At 52.6% G+C, this 20,701-nt stretch overlaps 2 protein-coding genes across 4 annotated transcripts; both read right to left on the bottom strand.

Annotated features, from left to right (window-relative positions):
• Positions 1-3,276: 3,276 nt before the first annotated feature.
• Positions 3,277-6,306, bottom strand: RPL10A (ribosomal protein L10a). The gene is made up of 6 exons (XM_034991480.1): positions 6,208-6,306; positions 5,846-5,920; positions 5,692-5,772; positions 5,188-5,336; positions 4,342-4,514; positions 3,277-4,031 (listed from the first exon to the last, which is right to left on the bottom strand). The coding sequence occupies exons 1-6, from the start codon at positions 6,210-6,212 to the stop codon at positions 3,861-3,863; spliced, it is 654 nt and encodes a 217-aa protein (XP_034847371.1). The 5' UTR covers positions 6,213-6,306; the 3' UTR covers positions 3,277-3,860.
• Positions 6,307-6,840: 534 nt separating this feature from the next.
• Positions 6,841-19,842, bottom strand: FANCE (FA complementation group E). Of its 3 annotated transcripts, XM_034991477.1 has the most exons (10): positions 19,370-19,841; positions 15,063-15,687; positions 14,470-14,514; positions 14,118-14,177; positions 13,665-13,808; positions 13,135-13,258; positions 12,848-12,926; positions 11,223-11,289; positions 9,186-9,311; positions 6,841-7,628 (listed from the first exon to the last, which is right to left on the bottom strand). In XM_034991477.1, exons 1-10 carry the CDS (start codon positions 19,615-19,617, stop codon positions 7,527-7,529), a joined length of 1,620 nt encoding a protein of 539 aa, XP_034847368.1. In that variant the 5' UTR covers positions 19,618-19,841; the 3' UTR covers positions 6,841-7,526. The 3 variants fall into 3 exon arrangements, with proteins under 3 accessions (XP_034847368.1, XP_034847369.1, XP_034847370.1); XM_034991478.1 differs by lacking the exon at positions 6,841-7,628 and having other exon boundaries at positions 9,219-9,311; positions 11,223-11,285; positions 19,370-19,842; XM_034991479.1 differs by lacking the exons at positions 6,841-7,628; positions 11,223-11,289 and having other exon boundaries at positions 9,219-9,311; positions 19,370-19,842.
• Positions 19,843-20,701: the final 859 nt, after the last annotated feature.

Raw genomic sequence — 20,701 nt, 5'->3', positions numbered from 1 at the left:
CTCTGCTGGGGGGGCCCACACCATACCCACACTCAAAATAGGTATGATTCAAAGATCCTATAAAAGCTTTGCACACTCCCTTTCTCTGACCCCTTCCTGCCGTGAGTTGAGTGCTGAAATGTGCCCAGTGCTGGCCTAGGTTCAGTTGTTAAATTGTCTCTTTGAAGTGACTTGCCCAAGGTCACACAACTACTGACACGGAGCCCCTCCTAGCTCCCCAGTCTTCATGATGGCTGCTACTGGTTCTCACTGTCCTATCCTCACTTGAGAGCAGAGAAGAGAGCCTCAAGGAGGACGAGTGTTCTCCCAAGGGGATGGCTGCTAGGAGGGGAAGCCAGATTCCAACCTGTTCCTGTCTGCCTGGGAGAGCCCTGCTCTCCTCTCTGAGCTGGCTTGTGCACATACCACAGGGACCACAGGAGGGGGAGGAGACCTGCGTTGTTTGTCTGAAGTTCAGATTTAAATGAGCGTCCTGTATTTTCATTTGCTACATCTGGCAACCCTACTCTAGAATCTACTGTCTTCTAGATCATTGATCCAAGTTTGCAGATGGGGAGACAGACTGAAGTTAAATGTTCTCTTTACCGAGCCAGTCACTGGCTACACCAAGATTTGAATCTGGTCAGCCCGACTCCCAAGTCCATGCACATGGTTGACAATTTAAATCATCAGGTAGCCTTTTGTCTTAGTCCACAACACTGGATGGACCCCAGGCTGTCACTTGCAGGATGGGGACGGTGCCTGGAGCCCCAGGCAGGTAGGTGGGGGTCCTGGGTCAGAAAGTGGTTTATGAAGGACCCACTGTGTGCCAGGCCTAAGGCTGGATGCAAAATCCAATCTCTGGGCTAACAGGTAATTCATTCTGTTGGGTGCTTGAGGCATCATCACGTGCGTTGTTGCCTTCACTCTCCCGGAGTAAACAGCCTTCAGGTAATTTCTTTTAGAATCACGTAGGTCTCATGTAGAACTCAAGTGAAATATGGCTGGCCTCCTAGCTTGTCTCCTGACCCCACTCCGCCCTGCCCCGCTACTGCCCCCCCTCCCCAATGTAACAGAGCTAGAGGTCGGCGATGAGTAGTTTCAAGGTCCCAAAGTAAAGAAGGAACCAGAATAAGAAGGTAAATCTTGAGAGCCCAAAGCCTAGGGCCCTCTCCTGGAAGTGGCTCTCCCCTGCTCCGGGTTCTGTGGGAAGCTCTAAGGAAGGGCCAAGATGGCTGGACCTCAAAGACCAGGACTGTAGTTCTGTCTTTCCTGCCCTGTGCCCGTTCTGATGTTCCCAGGGAAGAGGGAGGAATGCCATTTTGGTGGTCAATGCCACACTCAAGGCCTAGGCACCATTCTGAGGTTTCACGGGGGCTCTTTATTTCCCTGTAGCACAAATGCCTGAGAACTGGGGCTCTCCAGATAGCTGAACTCTGAATCCTAACCAGGTGCACACTAAGCCTTAGACTAATCATCCCAGAGGCTGGAACTTGGTTAAACAGCCAACTTCATTCACAGTGGAATCAGCCGGCCTCCACACGTTTTCCCTTTGCCTTCCCTTCTCCTGCCTACTCCTCTTTCTTGTGGTGCTGTGGGCCTTGGGAGAGCGGGCACTGGGCTCTGCGGATTCCCCACAGCCCAGCAGAAAGCAGGGAGTCAGCATTTGCTTAACATAGTGGGTTTTTAAGGACTCCCACCCCAGGGCGTAAGGCTTGATAGAATGGGTCTGATTTAAATCCACGGGACTCAAATCAAGAATCCGGGAAGACTCAAGTTCCCAAGTATTTCTGAAACGCCACCTTGCCCTGCCCTCGCGTTTCCACAACTACTAAAAAAAGCTTACTCCTTGGCTCAGTTCCAACAGGAAGGCGGGACTAATTTTGAAGCCCCCTTGTTCTCCCCAATCCTCAGCACCTGAACCCAACTGGGCCAGACAAGCAGGTGTGTGTGCGCTGGGGCCGGAGCCCGTCTGTCTATAGCCACGCGTGATTGCCACCTCACAGCTGCTGTTCGAGCGCTTAGAGCCTGGCACCGCACAAAACACGTTAACGCTCTGAATGTGGTCCTACGGTCTTAGGTGCCGTCATCTGCGCTTTCAGGTGAGGAAACCGTTTTGAGCAACTCAACAGGCTCACAGGCCTCCTGAATGGAGAACTGGGATTCAAACTCAGGGAGCGGGAAGGGTTCTGCCCGCAGGCAATCACAGGGTGGCCTTCTTGCACCCACTAAACAGTTGAGCAGACATGGGAAGTGAGAAACTGCCTTTAAAACCCTTCACTCCACAGCTGCTGTCGGGACAGCGCGGCCGCTGGTGGAACAGAAACGTGTCTCCGGTCTCAGGCTCAGACCCCCTGCCCACCGAGGCCCTCAGGATTGGCTGCTAGCCATGCGGCTGGGGCCCAGCTTAGCGAACTTTGAGGACTTGAGGCTTCTGCCTCGTGGCTCTCAGCCTGAGAGCACACACTGTGAGGCTGGACAGATGCCATTTCTGATTACACTTAGTCCTCAAAATACCCTTTTGCCTTAGTTTTTCTTCTGATTACAAAGCTCATAGAACTTCAGAAAATCCCAATCATTTTTCTCCCTGAGTTAAGCATGGCCAACATTCTGATATGGAAACTTCCGATCACTTTTACTCTGCATAAACTCTCTCCTTTCAATAAAATTGGGTCCCAACTAGTTTTATATGCCAGCTTTTTTCCCTCCCTGTCTGGAACATTGTCTGACAAGCATAGGTATTTTATCACTCCTTTCTAACGCTTTAATAGAACAGAGGAAGGAGCAAACTACACCTATTAACCCTGGAACCCAAACTCAAGACTCATTCCAAGATTAGGTTGTAACCATTTTACCTTTAAGCAAAATTACGAAGTTACTAACTTAAAATCAAATCACAGGTTTCCCATACCAAAACCCAACTTCCCAGTAATAGGTGCTGGAGGCAAGAACTCCCAACAGGGAAGAGGCACCTGGGTGGCTCAGTCTGCCTTTGGCTCGGGTCACGATCCCAGGGATCCCTGCATCAGCCTCCCTGCTCAGTGGGGAGTCTTCTTCTCCCTCTCCCCCTGCTCCTTCTCAAATAAAATCTAAAGAAAACACCCCCCCCACACCCGCAACAGGGAAGTGCCTCAGGTCAGGAAGAAGGCAGAGCCTACATACCTGGAGAGCAGACGGCCTAAGCTTCCACAGCCTGATTCTACCCATTTGTTAAACTCCCCTAGAAAACTGGGGCAATTACATTATTTTACAGGTCTCCTACTTGTGTTTTCCTAAGCATCTCATAGAGTAAATTACTAGCCTGAATACAGAGTATTTAATTTAGGGTCAGACAAGCAAATCAGGGTTGTGCACCCCTCCCATCTTTTAGAATCTAGGAACCCAACGTTCTTTGTGAGCCCTACCAAAAGCCCAAATGCACAATTCAGAGGGCTAAAACAAGAAGCCCATGAAAGAAATCATGCTTAGAGAGAGGCAACTTCAGGCCATAGATTAAGCATGCTGCTGAGAAAAGAGTCAATGTCCTCAAAATGTGAAGGTCCTACCCCTCCCCTTCCACTAGCAAGCAATGGGAGCACTACAGGCTGGAGTCTTAGCCCAGATCTGCCCTTCTCAGGGTTCAGAAAAGCTTCAGTCCTGGTTAGCAGCCCGTTACATGTTATAAAGTATCCCAGAGATCTGAAGACCACATGGCTTCGAAGGTAGACAGAATGTACTTCCGGGTGTGCAGCACGGAGAACATGACCGCCCACCCGTGGGTGCCAGGAACTGCGTCACCAGCACAGTGCTATGGCATGCAGTGTCAGCTCACAAAGCACCTCCCTCTCCCAGTCACAGGCAGGCAGGTGAGGGCAGCACCAGGATTTATTGAACTGTGCGCCTTAGTACAGGCGCTGGGGCTTGCCCATGGTGCTCTTGATGTATAAAGCCCGGACGTTCTGCCAATTCTTCTTGAGCAAGGACACCAGGAAATTGACCGCTAAGTGGATGTTGTACACAAGCTCGTCATCCGTCATCTTCACATGGCCAACAGCCACTGCCAGACACAGCACCTGCGGGAAGAGTGAGGTCAAATCAGGCTGACGGCTAGATGGAGAAGAACCCGAGTAGGCACATCTACAGGCCCATCCCTCCCCACCCCTCCAGTGACCCTACGAACGGGTACTCTGACCCCAGGCCAGGAAGACCAGGGCTATGTGAAAAACTTCAATTCTGCCCAGTGACTGTCACATGTCCGAAGTATCCACAGAAAGGCAAACCAGGGCTCCCATCTGGAGAATGGGGGTAAACTTCAGGACTGGTGGTGCCTACCACCACCACCACGGCTTAACCAAGCTATGCAACCCAGTCAGACCTCCTTACCTTCTTCATCTGGAATTTGATGGTGGACTTTACTTCATCCACTTTGGCCACCATGTTCTCATTGTGGGTCAGCAAGGAAGGGAACTTTCCAGCCTTATTCAGGCCTGGGCCCAGGATTCGTGGAATCTGCTTGATCAGAGATTCTGAAGCCAAAAAGGCGTCATACTTCTTGGCTGGTAAAAAGAAGCCATTGGATGCTTAGGATCTGGCCTCTCGAAGGCAAGCTCCAAACAGAGCTCCGGCAACCAACCACAAGAGTGGCCTCTAACCACCACGCTCTACTCCTCTTCTCCACGTACCAAGTCTTTTTAATCCTCTCCTCATTCCAGCTTATCTCTATCCCCTGAACTTTTACTGGCCCAACATTCACATGAAACCTGGTGTCAGAAGCCCAGGCTGACCCACTCTCCTCATGTTCCAACAATAAATGCACACGTTGGTTAAGACTGCTTGAGTTCAAATCCTGCCTGCCTACTTCCTAGTTACAGGACAACCAGGGTACCAGTTTCCTATCTGTGAAATGCCTCCACCACATAGGATAAAGATGGAAAAAAAAATAAGAAACAGAGCTTTAAGTAGACATCCTATTTCAGAACATACCAGCACCTGACTGGTCAACTTAGGGGAGCTCCCCTGTTTAGAAGAATCCTCAAAGCAAATCTAAAAAGCAATCTTTAAAAGGTTAAAAACCATCACTCGAGTTAACCCACCACAGCAATCTCTTCCATCATGATTCTCTGCACCCTCTTCCATCATTTTAAAATCCAGATGGCAGCACTGCCACTTTTCCACCACTCCCATGACAACTGTCTGCCCAAACACAAAACCACCCTAAGGCACACTCACCCAGCTTCTTGACTAATTTCTTATTCTTGTTGAGTTTCTTCAGCGCCTCAATGTCCATGTGGGGAATATCCACTGCCTTGGCCTCATCACAGTGCTGCTGATCCCCCAAAACACATACGGAGAACTTGGGGCGGGGAGTGGACTTAAGCCTGCGTTTTGGGGGACAGAACAGGTCAAGCCCAGCCTGGGGTTCCGAAAGCAGGTGAAGGGGTCTGGGGCCGCTGCAGCCACGGAGCCTTACCCAGAACGTCCACATTCACCAACAGCTAGTCTGGCTTCTCAAACTAGCCGGCGGGCTCGGCCAAGGCCTCCCCACGCCTCCCCTCTTATTTTAAGACCCAGGGTGGGGGTCCGTCCAGCCACGCCTGCGCGGGGCAGGGGTCTGAACGACCCAGGCGCGTCCGTGCCCCCGCGCCCGCCCGTCTCAAGCTCAACAGGAGCCTGGAGGGGGGCGACGGGCACGGGGGCGCACGGAGGGCTGGGTGGGGTCAGAGCGGTGCCAACCTGACGGTGCCCGAGAAGCGTTTGTCCTTCTGAGGGTCATAGTTCTTCAGGCTGATCTGCAGCTCCACCGTCTCCAAAAACCTGAGAGAAGGCGACCGAGTCAGGCGGCCGCCCGCGGCCTGCACGCCGCCGCCCTCCCCCGAGCCCGGCTTACTTCCGGCGCTTGCGCTGGTTCCCGTGCAGAACTTCCCGCACCGCCTCGTACAGGGTGTCGCGGGAGACTTTGCTGCTGCGGGAGAGACGCAAGACGAGCGCTCGGCACCTGGAGGCTTCGGCGTGGTCGGAAGCCTCGGGCCTCCAGACGCACCCCACCCGAGGGGATTCCGGACACCACGTCGGGCGACTGGGCGCGACAACGACAAGCCCCGAGGAAGAGAGACCCTACCGGGGGCCTGGGACTGCAGGACGAGCGAAACAGGGCCAAAGACCACCTCCGACTCAGCCCGCAAGGTTCCCATCCTACCAGGGTGCCAGGAATCGCGGATGGGGGCGGATGGCTCCCTGAGCGCCACTCACCTCATGGCTCTTCGCGCCGCAGTCACCGAAAAAGAAAGCAATGGGGTTCGCGCATGCGCTCAAATAAGGCTCTTGTTCTCGCGAGATGCCTTTTCCTGTAGCTTCCTCCCGAGAGCGGCCGGGTCGGCTCAATCCCGGGGAGCGCCGCCGTCTGCTGCCGCTAGAGGGCGCTGCCGCGCGTCGCACAACTTAGACTGGCTCGAAGGCGAGGCGGTGCGGCGGTCCGGGCGCCCCGTGGCACGCGGAGAATATCCCCGTTCGCGCCAGCTACTGCCGGCCACTTAAGAGGCCGGTCCTGGGCACCGCAGCGTGATGGCCGCTGAGAGCGTGCAGTTCCCGCATGCTTGTCCCTCCACCCTTTTCTTCCCACCGCCCCTGCTTCGGGTCGCAAAAGCAGGCTTTACTCCTGATCTCTCCCTCATCATCTTGCTCTGGGGCTCATGGTTTCAGAGAAGTCATGAGAAGGGAAATGTCATGAAAGTTCTGTTCCCGGCCCCTCGAAGCCTGCAGTGGGGGAAGAGCTGGGAAGGTAGTTGATAGTTGATTGAATCACACCTACCCAGTTAAGTGTTTACTATGAACAAACCTTCTCCAACTCCAGACAGCTGCACCCACCTTCAAGGCCCCATTCCCCAGGGGTCAGTGCACACTTCACCTACTCAACAGACAGCTCTGATAGGGCTGAGCGGAGTGGCATCACACATCATCGCCAAGAACATGAATGAATGAACTTGAGAACTTTGTCACCTTCACCAGGAAAAAGATGCCCCTTGTCACTGAGTAGGGTGGGTGGTGGTGGTGTCTGTTGGTTTTCAACAAATACCCAGAGTTCATAGGAAGGCAGACGCTGCTTTGAAGAAAATATTAAAACTTCCTGCTTTTTATTAAATACCTGCTCTTTAATAAATTATTATCCAAGTCAGAACACAGAGGGTCATAACATACACTTGGGTGCAAGATATTTGTGCTGAGGACACAGGTCAACTCAGGGATCCTGAAGCATCATTCATCTACCTAGGTCTGCTTTGACCCTACTGAGGCCTTTCTGAAAGTTTCTGTCCCCACAGTCTGAAGTAAAAGTGACAAGGAGTGAGCCCAAGGTCAGCATCCCTTGGAAATAAAGCTCATCAAGGCTGCTTAGCCCAGGACCTTCCCTGCTGGCTGGGAGGCCAAGATGTCCTCTCTGCGTCCTGGAGCAGGGAGGCAGCGGACCTCAGCCTTTACCCCCAGGCAAGGGGTCAGGGTGAGGTGCTGAGGGCAGAAGTATCCTTCAGGCAGCTGGTGAGGGAGCTCCCGGAGTGTGGTCCCTTAGTGCATGGTCAGGGGGCCAGATGTCTCAGGGCGGCCTTCAGGGACTTCCTCAGGAAAGTGGTGTTGAGCTCTAGGGCTGTGGCCAGGCCCTGCCTCTGGATCTCAGTGATCTGGGGAGAAGGAAGAATCATATCAGGACTCCAGCAACCCTTTCCCCTCTGCCCCATGGCACTGTTTAGGAGGAAAGAGAGAGGAATCAGGACACAAGGATAATGGAGGAGATATCTAAACGCATTACTTTTACTTCACCATGATTATACAAGGTCTTTGTGTTCAAGTGGACCTGGGGTCAAATATTAACTGTACAACTTACTAAGTCAGCCACACTAATAACAGATGACAATTATTGGGTGCTTACTACGTAGCAACACTTTATTAAACATAATTTCATGTAATCTGCACAACCCTCCCATTATACAGATGAGAAAACTGAGGGTCAGAGATACTCTGTTGTAGCTGCCACATTCCTTCTGGGGCCTGCTATTTCTTCCCTGACCTGCCACTACAACCTCCTGACAGGTCTCTGCCATGTATCTTCTCTCCAGTCTCCACTCCTTATAGATGCCAGAGACTCCTTTATAAAATGCAAATCTGACCAAGTCACTCAAGCTTCAGCAGTTCCCTGGGATAACTACCGATGTCTCATATTGCAGTCCCTTCTTCCAGGATCTACAGGGTCTCCAGAGGATCCAGGAGCCTCCTGAAATTGCGCATAAGATGTGTGTTCAGATTTTCATTTTTCTGGGAGGATCTATAGCTTTCATCAAGTCATCAAATGGGACTGTGACTCCCCCAAAAAGGTAAAGAGCCAACAGCCAAGGATACCTGACCTTCAAGATAAAAGTCCATGCTCCTCATCATAAGCTACAGGGTCTTCCATAGGATGCTAGCATGGCCTGGCCATGGGACCTTGGGCAGGTCACTTAATCTTTCTGGGTTTCAACTTATCATCTATAAAATGGAGTTAATAATAGTATTTTATCATTGGGCCAACACACGGAATAAACTAGCAAGTTAACATAAGCAAAGGGCTTCGAACTGTGCCCAAGCCGTAGCAGGGGCTCTGTGGTATTAGCTCTCAGTGTTTTAACTCTGACCTCTAACCTCACCCCTCCCACCATCCACTCTCATGTTTTTAGGCCTCAGCTACTACCTGTAGATCCCCTTGGATGCTCATCGCTTATACAGTTTCCTTGGCCTGAAATGCCCTTTCCTCAGTCTTGGCCCTTGGCCACCACTCACCCTTTCAGAGCTATGCAGCCTGTCCGAACTCCCAACCACAAGCAAGGTTTAGTTGCCTCCTCCCCCTCTGCAACCAAATGCCCCGCGCACACCTCTTGCCTGGCTCCTTCCAGATACTATGCTGATCTGGTTATCATCTCTCTCCCACCTCACTAGCCTGGCACCAGTGGAGAGTGTCAAGTCAAGGACAGGGACTGTGTTATGGACACCGTTGATTCCTCAGGGCCCCACACAGCATCTGGCTCACAGCAGTGTGGGCTGGATGAACGAACTCCTAAGCAGTCTCGTGCCCCAGTCCGAGGCTTGAACTTGTAGCTTCCCTGGTTAACACTCAGGGTGTCTTCCCTGGCAAACATCTAGAAGTACCCGCTCATGGCATACTCAAGAGCAGCAGCGCCAGCCCTCATGGCCCTACCAATACTCACATTGGCCTGGTACTTGGTCATCACTGTCAGCATGAGCTTGGCATAGGCCACAGACGTGGTGGCTGCTGGCCCCTCTTTACAGAGCTTCTCCATCAACACACTGAACTTCTCAGGGGTCATCTCCACCTGCACACATTGGGAGATGAGACAAGAAAAGAAGAAAGGGCCCTGGATTCAATTCCGACCTCTACCACTTTCTAACTAAGTAACCCTGGACAGGTCACATAACCAGACAAAGCCTCAGTTTCTGCATCTGTAAAAATGGCGCTCATGATATCTAACGCTAAAGACGGTAAAGAATTAAATGAGATAATGCACATAAAGCCTGGCACACAGGTCTCGGCCTCACTTGGTGATTGAAGATATAAAGGGCTGAGGAGTCCCCAGGGTACAGCCAGCATAACAACAATAGCTCTCCTTAATAATAATTTAATAAATACTTGTTATGCATCAGGCACTGTTCTGAGCATTTTACACCAATGACCATTTCGACCTCACCCTGGCCTTGTGTGGTACATACTATCATCACTCCCCTTTTGTAGATGGGAAAACTGAGGCATAAAGAGGTAAGGTCAGCTACCTAAGTTATAAACAAATGAGGCGGAACTTTAGGTAGTCATATGGCAAAATTGCCAAAATATACTGTAAGTTAAAAAAGCGAAGTAGAGCCCTGAGCTCGGTGTGTTGTCATTTGTGCAAAAAAGTAGGCAAAAAGTCACTTTAAACACGTGTCCTTGTATATAAAAGCATCTCTGGGAGAGTTTCCCTGAAACTACTAATGCTGACTAGCCCTGGAGAGGGGAGTCTGGATGGGCGGGGGGGAGGGGGGGGCATTTTTCTCTATATCCTTTGAGCTTTAAAATTTGTGAACATAGAGGCGCTTGGGTGCCTCAGTCAGTTAATCATCTGACTCTTGGTTTCGGCTCAGGTCATGATCTCAGGGTCATGGGACTGAGCCCTGAGTAGGGCTCTGCACTGAGTGGGGAGTCCGCTTGGGATTCTCACCCTCCTTCTTCCTCCGCCCCTGCCCCCACTCACACATATGCACTCTCTCTCTCTCTCTCTCAAATAAATAAGTAAAATCTTAAAAAAAAAAATTCGTGAGGGGCACCTGGGTGGCTCAGTTGGTTAAGTGTCTGTCTTCAGCTCAGATCATGATCCCAAGGTCCTGGGATCGAGCCCCGCGTCACGCTCCCTGCTCCGCGGGGAGTTTGCTTCTCCCTCTCTTCCTGACTCGTGCTATCTCTGTCTCTCTCTCTCAAATAAATAAAATCTTTTTTAAAAATTGTGAACATGTTTATTATTTATTTACTCAAAAATAAAATTAAATTCAGGGCGCCTGGGTGGCTCAGTCAGTTAAGCATCTGACTCTTAATTTTTTTTTTTTTTTTAAGATTTTATTTATTTATTTGAGAGAGAGAATGAGATAGAGAGAGAGCATGAGGGGGGGAGGGTCAGAAGGAGAAGCAGACTCCCTGCTGAGCAGGGAGCCCGATGCGGGACTCCATCCCGGGACTCCAGGATCATGACCTGAGCCGAAGGCAGTCGCTTAACCAACTGAGCCACCCAGGCACCCCCTGACTCTTAATTCTGTTCAGGTCATGATCCCAGGATTATGGGATCGAGCCCCCTGTCAGGCTTCGTGCTCAGCATGGAGTCGGCTTCAGATTCTCTCTCCCTCTCCCTCCTGCATTCACTTGCTCTCTCTCTCTCAAATAAACCAAAATAAACCAAAATAAAATAAAATAAAATAAAATAAAATAAAAATAAATGAAATAAAATTTCACACACACACACAAGTCCCTCCCCAAGGCCACGCAGCTAGGAAGCGGCAGAGCTGAGCTCTACCATGCAGTCTGCTCTCGGCTACCAGCCTTTCAAGCCCCAGGACTCACCCGCTGTCACGGCCCAGCTTGCTGCAGGGCAGCTGTTTTGCTTCCCTCCATCCCCGGAGGGACCAGAAACCCAGGAGACCCATGCCCGTCCACAGCACCGCGGTGCTTCCTCACCCACCCTTCCCCAAGGCAGCCTGCTCACCCGCCGCTCCAGCAGTGACTGCAACACCAAGAAAGTGTCCTCTTTCCAGGGCAGCTCCAAGATCTGTCTACAAAAACCACAGGTCCCGCTGAGGACAGCCCACATCTGGGTATCTACTGCTCCTACCCCCAAGGCAAGGCAAGGCAAGGCCCCGGAGACAGCCAAGATTCCCCAGCCAACAGAGCAAGTAGTCAGAGCCCCCCACCCCCCGACCCATGTTGGCGGCTGCCCAGTAGCCAGCCCACACTCGGTGCTGGGAAGGCTACAACCCAAGACTCCTGGGGCAGACCACGAAGGATTTGGTGTAAGGTGCACCAAGGTTTCCTGAAAAGCAAGCAGGAATGGAGAGTGCATCGTGAGTACAGAAGGTGAGGGTGACCCAGAGAAGAGGACGATGGTGCAGTGAGAGGTCCATAAGGCTTTCTAGAGGGCAGAGCCCAGCCCATGGGGATGTCCACTCCAGCTGTGCTTCCTGGGCTAGGGCAGTCCTCGCTCATGTGGAAAGGGAGCGTGTCACCCCCGGGAGCAGTGTGGCCTCCTGGCTGCACGGCCTTAAGTCTGATCCCAGGCTTTCTCACTTGCTGGCTCTGTGACCTTTGGCCCACGTCCCTTAACAGCCCTGGGCTTCAGGTTTTCCATCTCTAGGGCAGCCACGGCACCCACCTCACAGCACTGGGTGAAGACTAACTGAAAGAATGACTCTAACGCACAGAGAAAGGACTCGATCAGTGGTGGCTGACGTTACTGTTCAGACTGTCCCCTTCTCACGTGAGAGTCAGCATTTTATAGTCCACTTTAGTGTCAGTGGGCTCTTAGCTACTCATTTGTTTCTACGTGTCTGGATCTTGACTCCCCAGTTTTAATACCCAAATTGAACACCAATTTAATAACAATTTTTGAGCACCAACTCGGGGCCAAGTACTGTGCTAAGGTCTATATACATTATCACATTTAATATCTAGAAAAGTCCTACTGAGTATATATCATCCCCATTTTTCTTTCTTTCTTTTTTTTAATATTTTATTTATTTGACAGAGACACAGCGAGAGCAGGAACACAAGCAGGGGGAGTGGGAGAGGGAGAAGCAGGCTTCCCGCCGAGCAGGGAGCCCGATGCGGGGCTCGATCCCAGGACCCTGGGATCATGACCTGAGCCGAAGGCAGACGCTTAACGACTGAGCCACCCAGGCGCCCCCATCCCCATTTTTCATATGAGGAAACAGAGGCTCAGAGACATGGAGAAAGCTGTTTGAATTGACCCAGGGCAAGGCTGAGATTCGAAATCCTGTCCGCCTGGCTCCAGAGCTGGAACTCTTAACCATGCTCCAGCTACGCTGTGAACTGCTCCAGAGGGGCGACCACCAGCCTCTCCCCTGTGCTCCCCAAGGCACCTGGCCCGGAAGCCTGGAACCTGGCGCCACCTGGGCAGGGTCCTGGGATGGCAACTTGCACAGGGCCACGGGGGGAAGGCACAAGCCAGGCTCGGGCCACAGCGAGAGGGGCATCCGCTGGGCCACTGCCCGGCTTTCAGGCACAGGACCTGCTACCCAGGCGGCTCCAGCTCCAGAATGCCAGGAGCAGGCTGGGCCAGTGCGAGGGGCTGGGAGTAGGGGCCTGTACACTCACCCCAGCATTAGAAGCTGCATGTCTGGCTCCAGGGCCTCATCCCTCAGAAGGCAACACAGTAACTCTGTTTGAGCCGGACCTGGGGAGGGGACAGCAGAGGGGGGAGGTCTGGGGGCAAATGGCTGGAAAGGATGGAACAGAACGCCTGGCTCATTATAGGGGGGCATCGGCAGGGAAGCAAGGTATCTTTACTGACTGAATACACAACTGCCAGGGTCCCCTGGAGTGAAGGGTGCTGGGAACCGAGAGGGCAGAGCTACCAGGCCTGGGGCTGGTTCCAGAATTACCTGTTCCTGGGGCCTGGAGCACAGGGCCAAGAAGGGCTTTCCAGACAGGATAGGCATACTTGGCACAGAAGGAGGTCAGGGCAGTCATGAGCAGGCGGGAGGCTGAGGAAGTCAGGGAGAGAATCTACAGCCAACGGGAAGGAAAATATTAATCCATTCGTTTCTTCTTCCCTTTAATAAATGTTTACCAGACATGTATTTAAGATGGTGATACATGTTACAAAGAAAAAAACATAAGTTCTTTTATCTAGAACTCACATGGATTCCCCCATTGGAAAAGATACAAAGCTTCCTTCCCCAGCTCCGAAATCCCTTCAGTTCTGGGAAGGTCTGGGGCCCGACAAGGAGGAATTTGATGCCGTGTGGATAGCTGGCCTGGAGGTTCATGCCCTTCCCTTGCCCCAGGCTGCCTCGACTGGCCAGACGCCTTACAAGGTTGGGAACCTGCTCTCCCAAGCGCCACCCTTCTGAGGGCTCAGATTCTCTCCCCCATAGTCCCTAGCATGCCAAGTGTATCGCAACGCACCTACCCGTCTAAGGAAGAGGCTCTTGGTCAGAACGGTCGCATTGCTAAGGCTAAGATCTGGTGAAACGGACAGGAGCCAGGTGCAGAACTGCAGGAGAGCTGGGTCCGAGAGCTGCGGGAGCTGCAGCTGGGCACACAGCAGGTCCATCTGCCATGTAGGAGGGACGACACAGACGCACTCAGTCTGCCCCTGCTAGGCTGTCTCAAGCCGACCGGGCAGCAGAATGGGCAGGGCAAGGACACGCCAAGGTAAGGTGAGGCAGGGAGAGCTACCCCCGGGGTGAGGATCCAAGGGCTAAAAGAGGGCACACAGGGTGACCCCGACCCAAGGGGCCAAAAACCCCAACAAAATCCCCTCCCCCCATTCCCACGTGAGGCAAGGAAACACAGACTTAAATGGAAAAAGGCTGGGGAGAGGGGATGTACCCTCAGGGCCAGGCAGTCTTTCTGGACTCACCTGGCTGGGATTGCATTCATGGAGAAGCTGCAGCTCGGGCGGGGGGGCGCCCTCCAACCCCTGGAAAGGCAAATCCCATGTTTGCGCCGGCAGAGCCCTTGGTGACGAGTCAGAGACCACCCCTTTGTCTGGCAGCGTGGGTGGATGAGGAGCCTGGATGCTACCAGAGGAGAGGGACTTGTCTGGGGTTAGATGACATATCTGTCCTTTGGGCCAAGACAAGCCCCTGCAGTGACTGTCCTCAGACCCCCACTCCGACCCCCCACTGTCCAAACAGCCTGTGCTTCCCTGGGCAGGGCTGAGGTCTAGGCGGCAGGTGGATGAGGGGCAATGGTGAGTGGGGGCCAGGTACCTCCCCGAAGGTCTTGAGCAGCTGCTGAAGCCTGGGAAGCTGGTCCTGCAGAGGAGAGCCCAGTCACTGCCAAGTCCCTACCAACACGGTGTGGCCCCAGGCCCAGTCCTAGCCCCCTCTCCCAAGAAGGCCCCACATCAGCGGGAGCTAGCAGGCAAGGATGATTCAAGAGTCAAGAACACGAAGCCTAAACCTTGAGAGGTGCTTAAGAACTCAAAGTCAACAAGGTCCGTGGAAATGCAGCCGCCTAGACTTGTCCTCTCTGCACCCACCTTAATGGGTTGGGAGGACTGGCTGGAGGCTGGCACGATTCCACACCCTCCACAGGACAGTTCTGGACCTTCTCTTCTTGCCTGGCAATCCTTTAACCTCATGTTGTAGAACATTAAGGCCAAAGGATCCTCCCTTTCCAAAACTTCCTCACCACCCCCTCCTCAAGAGTCTGTGGAGCAGAGACTATTCCCTTAACCCCACCCCTGCTCCGTGGACTCCAGTTATCCCAGTTGGGAAATAGTCTCCCAACCAGCTTTTGCCCTGGATAAACCCCCCACTCCTGGAGGATCACTCTAAACCCAGCCTCCCCACTCTAGTACCTGGACAGCTTTGGGCAACTCCAAATTCTCGGCCAGGCCCTGAGCCTCCTCCAGACTCTGACCAGCCTCCCTGGGCTCGGCTCTGACAGGCTGGTTCTTAATGGGTGAGGCACCTCCTCCAGCTGCCTGGGTCTCCAAAGATTCAGATTCACGTCTCTCCTCCTCCTGACCTTCTTCCCCTTCCCTTTCCAAACGTCGGAACCTTTTGGGGGCCCTCTGGCCCTCAGGACTGGCAGGCTCTTCCTCTGGCCCCTTTCTGCGTTTCCGAGGCCACAGGGAGTCCTCGTCCTCCTTCTCCTCCTCTTCTTCCTCTTCGGGAACGGGAGCCTGGGCTAACTTCAGCCCCCTGCCTCCCTGGCGCAGCCGCCCACACAGGCCCTGGAGCTGTCTCCGGCAGTGTGTAGACAGCGGGGACGCTCCCTCAATCGCTACCCCTGCGCTCAGGTCCCTCTGCAGCAACTGCCCCAGGGCCCGGAGCCAGGCGTCGGCGCCTCGGCTCTGGGCTTGTTGTGCAACCTGCAGCACCGGGAGTAGGCCGCTCTCGGGCAGCGACGGCCGGACAGCCATCAGCAGGGACATCAGGTTCCTCCGGCATAACGGGGGCAATCGCAGCAGCAGCGGCCTCCTGGTAGCAGGAGGAGGACAAGCAGTTAAGAACATCTTGCTGGAAGGAGCAGAGGACAGCCGAGGCAGAGCTAGAGGTGGGAGGGCAATGGACAGACGGGGTGGCTAGCAGGCGGTGCCTGCGGGGACGGTGGGGGTCAGCGTGAGTGCCATTCAACAGGCCTTCACTGAGCGTGTATTTTTTGCTGTGGTGGTGAAGCCAGCTTGAGTTCCTTTTACTATTGCTAAACAGCCAAAAGTTCTCTGAGCAATTCCATTTTTTTTTTTAACAATTCCATTTTGTTAAAATTGAGCATTTATTCATGTATTCTGTGCTAGGCTCTGCTCTTCAACACCTAGTTCAGCTCAAAAAATTCACACTGAAACCTACTCTAGGGACACCTGGGTGGCTCAGCCGGTTAAGCATCTGCCTTCGGCTCGGGTCACGATCCCAGCGTCCTGGGATCGAGTTCCGCATCCGGCTCCTTGCTTGGCAGTGAGCCTGCTTCTCCCTCTGCCTCTGCCCCTCCCCCTGCTGTGCTCTCTGTCTCTCTCCCAACAAATAAATAAATGAAATCTTAAAAAAAAAGAAAAGAAACCTACTCTATAAAGATCCTTGCTTGTTTTATACAAAAAAAAAGTCCCTTCCCCAACTTTATATAAAAATAATACTCCAGGGGCCCCTGGCTGGCTTGGTCAGTAGAGCATCTGACTTTTTTTTTTTTTAAGACTATTTATTTATTTATTTAGGGGCGCCTGGGTGGCTCAGTTGTTAAGCGTCTGCCTTCGGCTCAGGTCATGATCCCGGGGTCCTGGGATCGAGCCCCGCATCAGTCTCCCTGCTCCGCAGGGGGTCTGCTTCTCCCTCTCCCTCAGCCTGCCACTCCCCTTGCTTGTGCTCTATCAAATAAATAAAATCTTTAAAAAAAAAAGATTTTATTTATTTATTTAAAGTAAACTCTACACGCAGCATGGGGCTCAAACTCACAACCCCAAGATCACAAGTCACACGCTTCACTGACTGAGCCACCCAGGCACCCCTTAGAGCATGTGTCTCGTGATCTCAGGGTCCTGAGTTCAAGCCCCACATTGAGCTTACTTAAAAAGATAAATAAATTAAAAAAAATTTTTTGTAAAGATTTATTTTTTGACAGGGGGAGAGAGAGACAGTGAGAGAGGGAACACAAGCAGGGAGAGTGGGAGAGGGAGAAGCAGGCTTCCCGCGCAGCAGGGACCCTGATGCGGGGCTCGATCCCAGGACCCTGAGATCATGACCTGAGCTGAAAGGCAGGCGCTTAACGACTGAGCCACCCAGGCGCCCCCATAAATTTTTTTAAAAAAAGAATGTGCTATGGGATGGGCCAAGACCCAAAATAAAAACAATAATAGTAGTAGTAGTACTCCAGGATGCTGTGCAGTGCTTACTCTGCAGCCCTGTGCTCACCTTGGCTATCCCCTGGAACTTATAAGGTCACAGCTGTCTAGCTTTGACATTCCTTTCACCCTGCTGGGTTCCTGAGAGGCAGAGGCAGACTCTCCTTTTTCCACGTCCCGGTACCCAGCACAGCATCAGCCCATCACAGGGACTGGGTGCACATCTACTGAATGAATAAACTCTCAGAGAATAAGTGTCCAGAGATTAGCCAGGCTACTGTGGGCAGAGCAATGTAGCTGTCTGCCATGTTGGCAATGCAAGAATCCAGATGCTGTGTGACCCAAGGCTTATTGGTGTGGCAAGCAAGTCGTGGGTACATCGAGCCATGCCATCACGCCTCTGCTGCTCTCTATGAATTTGCAGGGCTGCTTGTCATCACATACAAGGGGCACCTGGGATGTGTGAAAGAGAAAAAAAATCTGACTTTTATTTCTTTGTGAACAACAAACACTAAGTGAGAGAGAAAACTAAAGCAAAAGTTAAAAAGATAGCCAATTTGTTGTAGAGGATATTGAGAAGTGCAGAGGTGGGGAAGACCCTACTTCAAGGGCTTTTAACTTTTTTGTGTTCATGGACCCCTTATCAGAATAAGTGTTAAATGTATAAGATAAAATACATGGGATTATGAAAGAAACCAATTATACTGAAATAAAGTTCTACCCAGGGACCCTAGATTAAGTCCTCCTCCTATTCTGTCCAGAAAAAAGCAGACAGCTGGATAAACATTTCTATGGCCTCCAATTTGGGGATGCAGAAAGCTCTCTCTCTCTCTCTCTTTAAGTAGGTTCCACACCCAGCCTGGAGCCCAGTATGTGGCTTGAACTCAGGACCCTGAGATCAAGACCTGAGCAGAGATCGAGAGTGCCATGCTCAACTGACTGAGCTACCCACGTGCCCTTCTCCTGATCCATTTCTTGAAAGAAATTCAGAGTGGGGTGTGGGAAGACAATATGAGAATTTCCATTTCTCCTTATCTAAAACATAAGAAATTAAGTATTACAACTTAACATATGGGGGGTGTGAATGGCCCTTCATAGTCCAGTCTCCAGCCTAATTCTGAGGGAGGAGTATCCAAGAATGCAAAGCCGGCTCTTCAGCCCCCTAGAGGCTGAAGGGGGCACCTCACTTTTTTTTTAAACTTTCTGTGTATTTTCATTAATTATGATAATTAAACGCATTTAATGGATACTGCATTATGTCCTTTAACAAAACCAACCTCACTAAATGGACATACATGGCTGATAAGGATGACTGAAAAGAAACAGAATACCATGGGACGCCTGGGTGGCTCAGTCGGTTAAGCGTCTGCCTTCGGCTCAGGTCATGATCCCAGGGTCCTGGGATCCGGCTCCCTGCTCTGTGGGGAGCCTGCTTCTCCCTCTGCCTCTCTCTCCCTGTCTGTCTCTCACGAATAAATAAATAAAATCTTAAACAAAAAAAAAAAAAAGAAAGAAAGAAACTGAATACCAGTACCAGAAGCCCACCAAATAAGAAAATGGCAGAGTTGGGGCGCCTGGGTGGCTCAGTTGGTTAAGCGACTGCCTTCGGCTCAGGTCATGATCCTGGAGTCCCGGGATCGAGTCCCGCATCGGGCTCCCTGCTCGGCAGGGAGCTTGCTTCTGCCTCTCACCCTCCCCCCTCTCATGTGCTCTCTCTCTCATTCTGTCTCAAATAAATAAAATCTTAAAAAAAAAAAAAAGAAAAGAAAATGGCAGAGCTGACCCTTCTGCTCCGAGCAGAAATTGTCAGTTACATAGAGGCCAAAAAAAAAAAAGCTCAGAGTCACCCCAAAGACTATAAATGAGCAAGAACACCATCCATAAGGAAAGTGATTTTGCCCTGAAATGTATACTGTGCTTTGAAAATTTGACATTATAAAGCCACTCCATCAGATGTCTGTTCGGCCACCATGTTTTAAATTTCTACTTTTGTATACTTTATAATGTACGTATTTTTACTCTTGTGTACACTCGGTTATACTAAGTATCCCTACACTGGAGGTATGAGTTCGGTTTCCTTAGAGAAGAAAGTTATATGATCAGAAGTGATTTGAGTCCACTGGCTTCTAGTTACTGATATACACGAGGCCGGAGACGTGTGTCTACCCGCTCCGGCAGCACCCAGTAGGTCCTCAATGAAGGTCTGTTGGATGCCCCCCTCCCAGGGTGCGCGGCAGGGACGCCTGGCTGTGGGGAACTAATGAACCTCTCCGGGCCGCGGTCTCCTCATCCAGAAAAGTGGGGTGGCGCCCCGCGACCAGACGACTTACAGCTCCAGGCGACAGTCCGGGCCCTCCACGACGGGCTCCTCCCGGCACAGAGCCTCCAGGACGCGGCCCCAGCAGAAGGGTTCCTCGCCGCGACTGCCCAGCGCCCGCAGCAGCCCCAGGCCGCGCCTCGCCCCCTCCGGCCCCGACTGCAGCACCTGCAGCAGGAACCGGGCGGGGGCGTCCAGCTGCGCCCAGGGCGCCGACCCAGCGCCCTCAGCCAGAGCGGGCGCCGCCTCCGAGGCCGCCATGCCCGGGGCTCCGGGGCTCCGGGACTCCAGGGCCCCGGGGCCGCGCCGGCCGCCGCTCTGGTTCCTGACCTCAGCCTCGAGAACTGGCGAAAGGGAGCAGAACGCCAGCGCCTGCCCCGACGTGGCGACCAGCCTCCTCCCGCGCCTACCACCTGCCGGGCTCACCTGTCCACTCGGAGCTCAGCGGCCGAGACCCTGCCAAGCTTCGCGCGCGACTTTAGAAACCTATGAAGTGGGCGGGGCCGGACGTGAAGCGAGGGGCGAGGGCAGGCCGGAAGGGGCGGGGCCAGTGGTGGTCCTGGCCATAGAGAAACGGAGGAACGGAGTAAGGGGGCGGGACGAAGGCCGAGGGAAGTCCACGGATGGGGCGGGGCCACAACAAGGGTGTTCGCCCGTGGGCGGGGTCATGCCACAGAGAGAGGGGTGGGGCGGGACTTGGTGGAGGGACGGATCCTGGCCTGCTGACCCTGATCTTCCTTCCTCCACTGCTCCCTGAAGTAGGGGGATGAGAGGTGGATGCAGAATGGTTGTCAGGGATCCTGTTGTTCTTCAGGATCCAAGCATCATTTAACTTTAGCTGATGTCCGTATTATGTGCAGATCATGGATTTTGCGATAGGATTTGATCACAGTTTACCACCCCACCTTGACATCACCTCCTCCATAGGCCATCAACTGTCATCACTAGGGTTTCAGTCCTCTCCAGAAATATTTGATACACAACTACCCCTGAGAATGGGGTGGTAGTAAAACCTAACACTATCTATATGGCCAAAGGCCTTGCTGTGAACTTCCTCTGAAGTCCGGGAAGCCGGCTTGCTCTGGTTGTTTCCAAGGGGCCAGGAGCGGCTCCACCTCCCAAGGTTTCAGTTTAAGGAAATCTGCTGGAGAAGGCAGGCTTCCAGTGAAGTGGAGGGAAAGGAGGAATCACTGCAGAGGATAAAAATAAAGAGAGAGGGGATGGGGTGCCTGGGTGGCTCAGATGGTTAAGCATTGGCCTTCAGCTCAGGTCATGAGAGTCGGGCTCCCAGCTCAGCAGGGAGTCTGCTTCTCCCTCTCCCTCTGCCTCTCCCCTTGCTTGTGCT

This window comes from Mirounga leonina, unplaced genomic scaffold, assembly GCF_011800145.1.
Source record: "Mirounga leonina isolate KUSES-001 unplaced genomic scaffold, KU_Mleo_1.0 Mir_53, whole genome shotgun sequence".
Classification (NCBI taxonomy): Eukaryota; Metazoa; Chordata; class Mammalia; order Carnivora; family Phocidae; genus Mirounga; species Mirounga leonina.
Note: the sequence above shows the minus strand (reverse complement) of the source record. Positions and strands in the feature narration are given on the sequence as shown.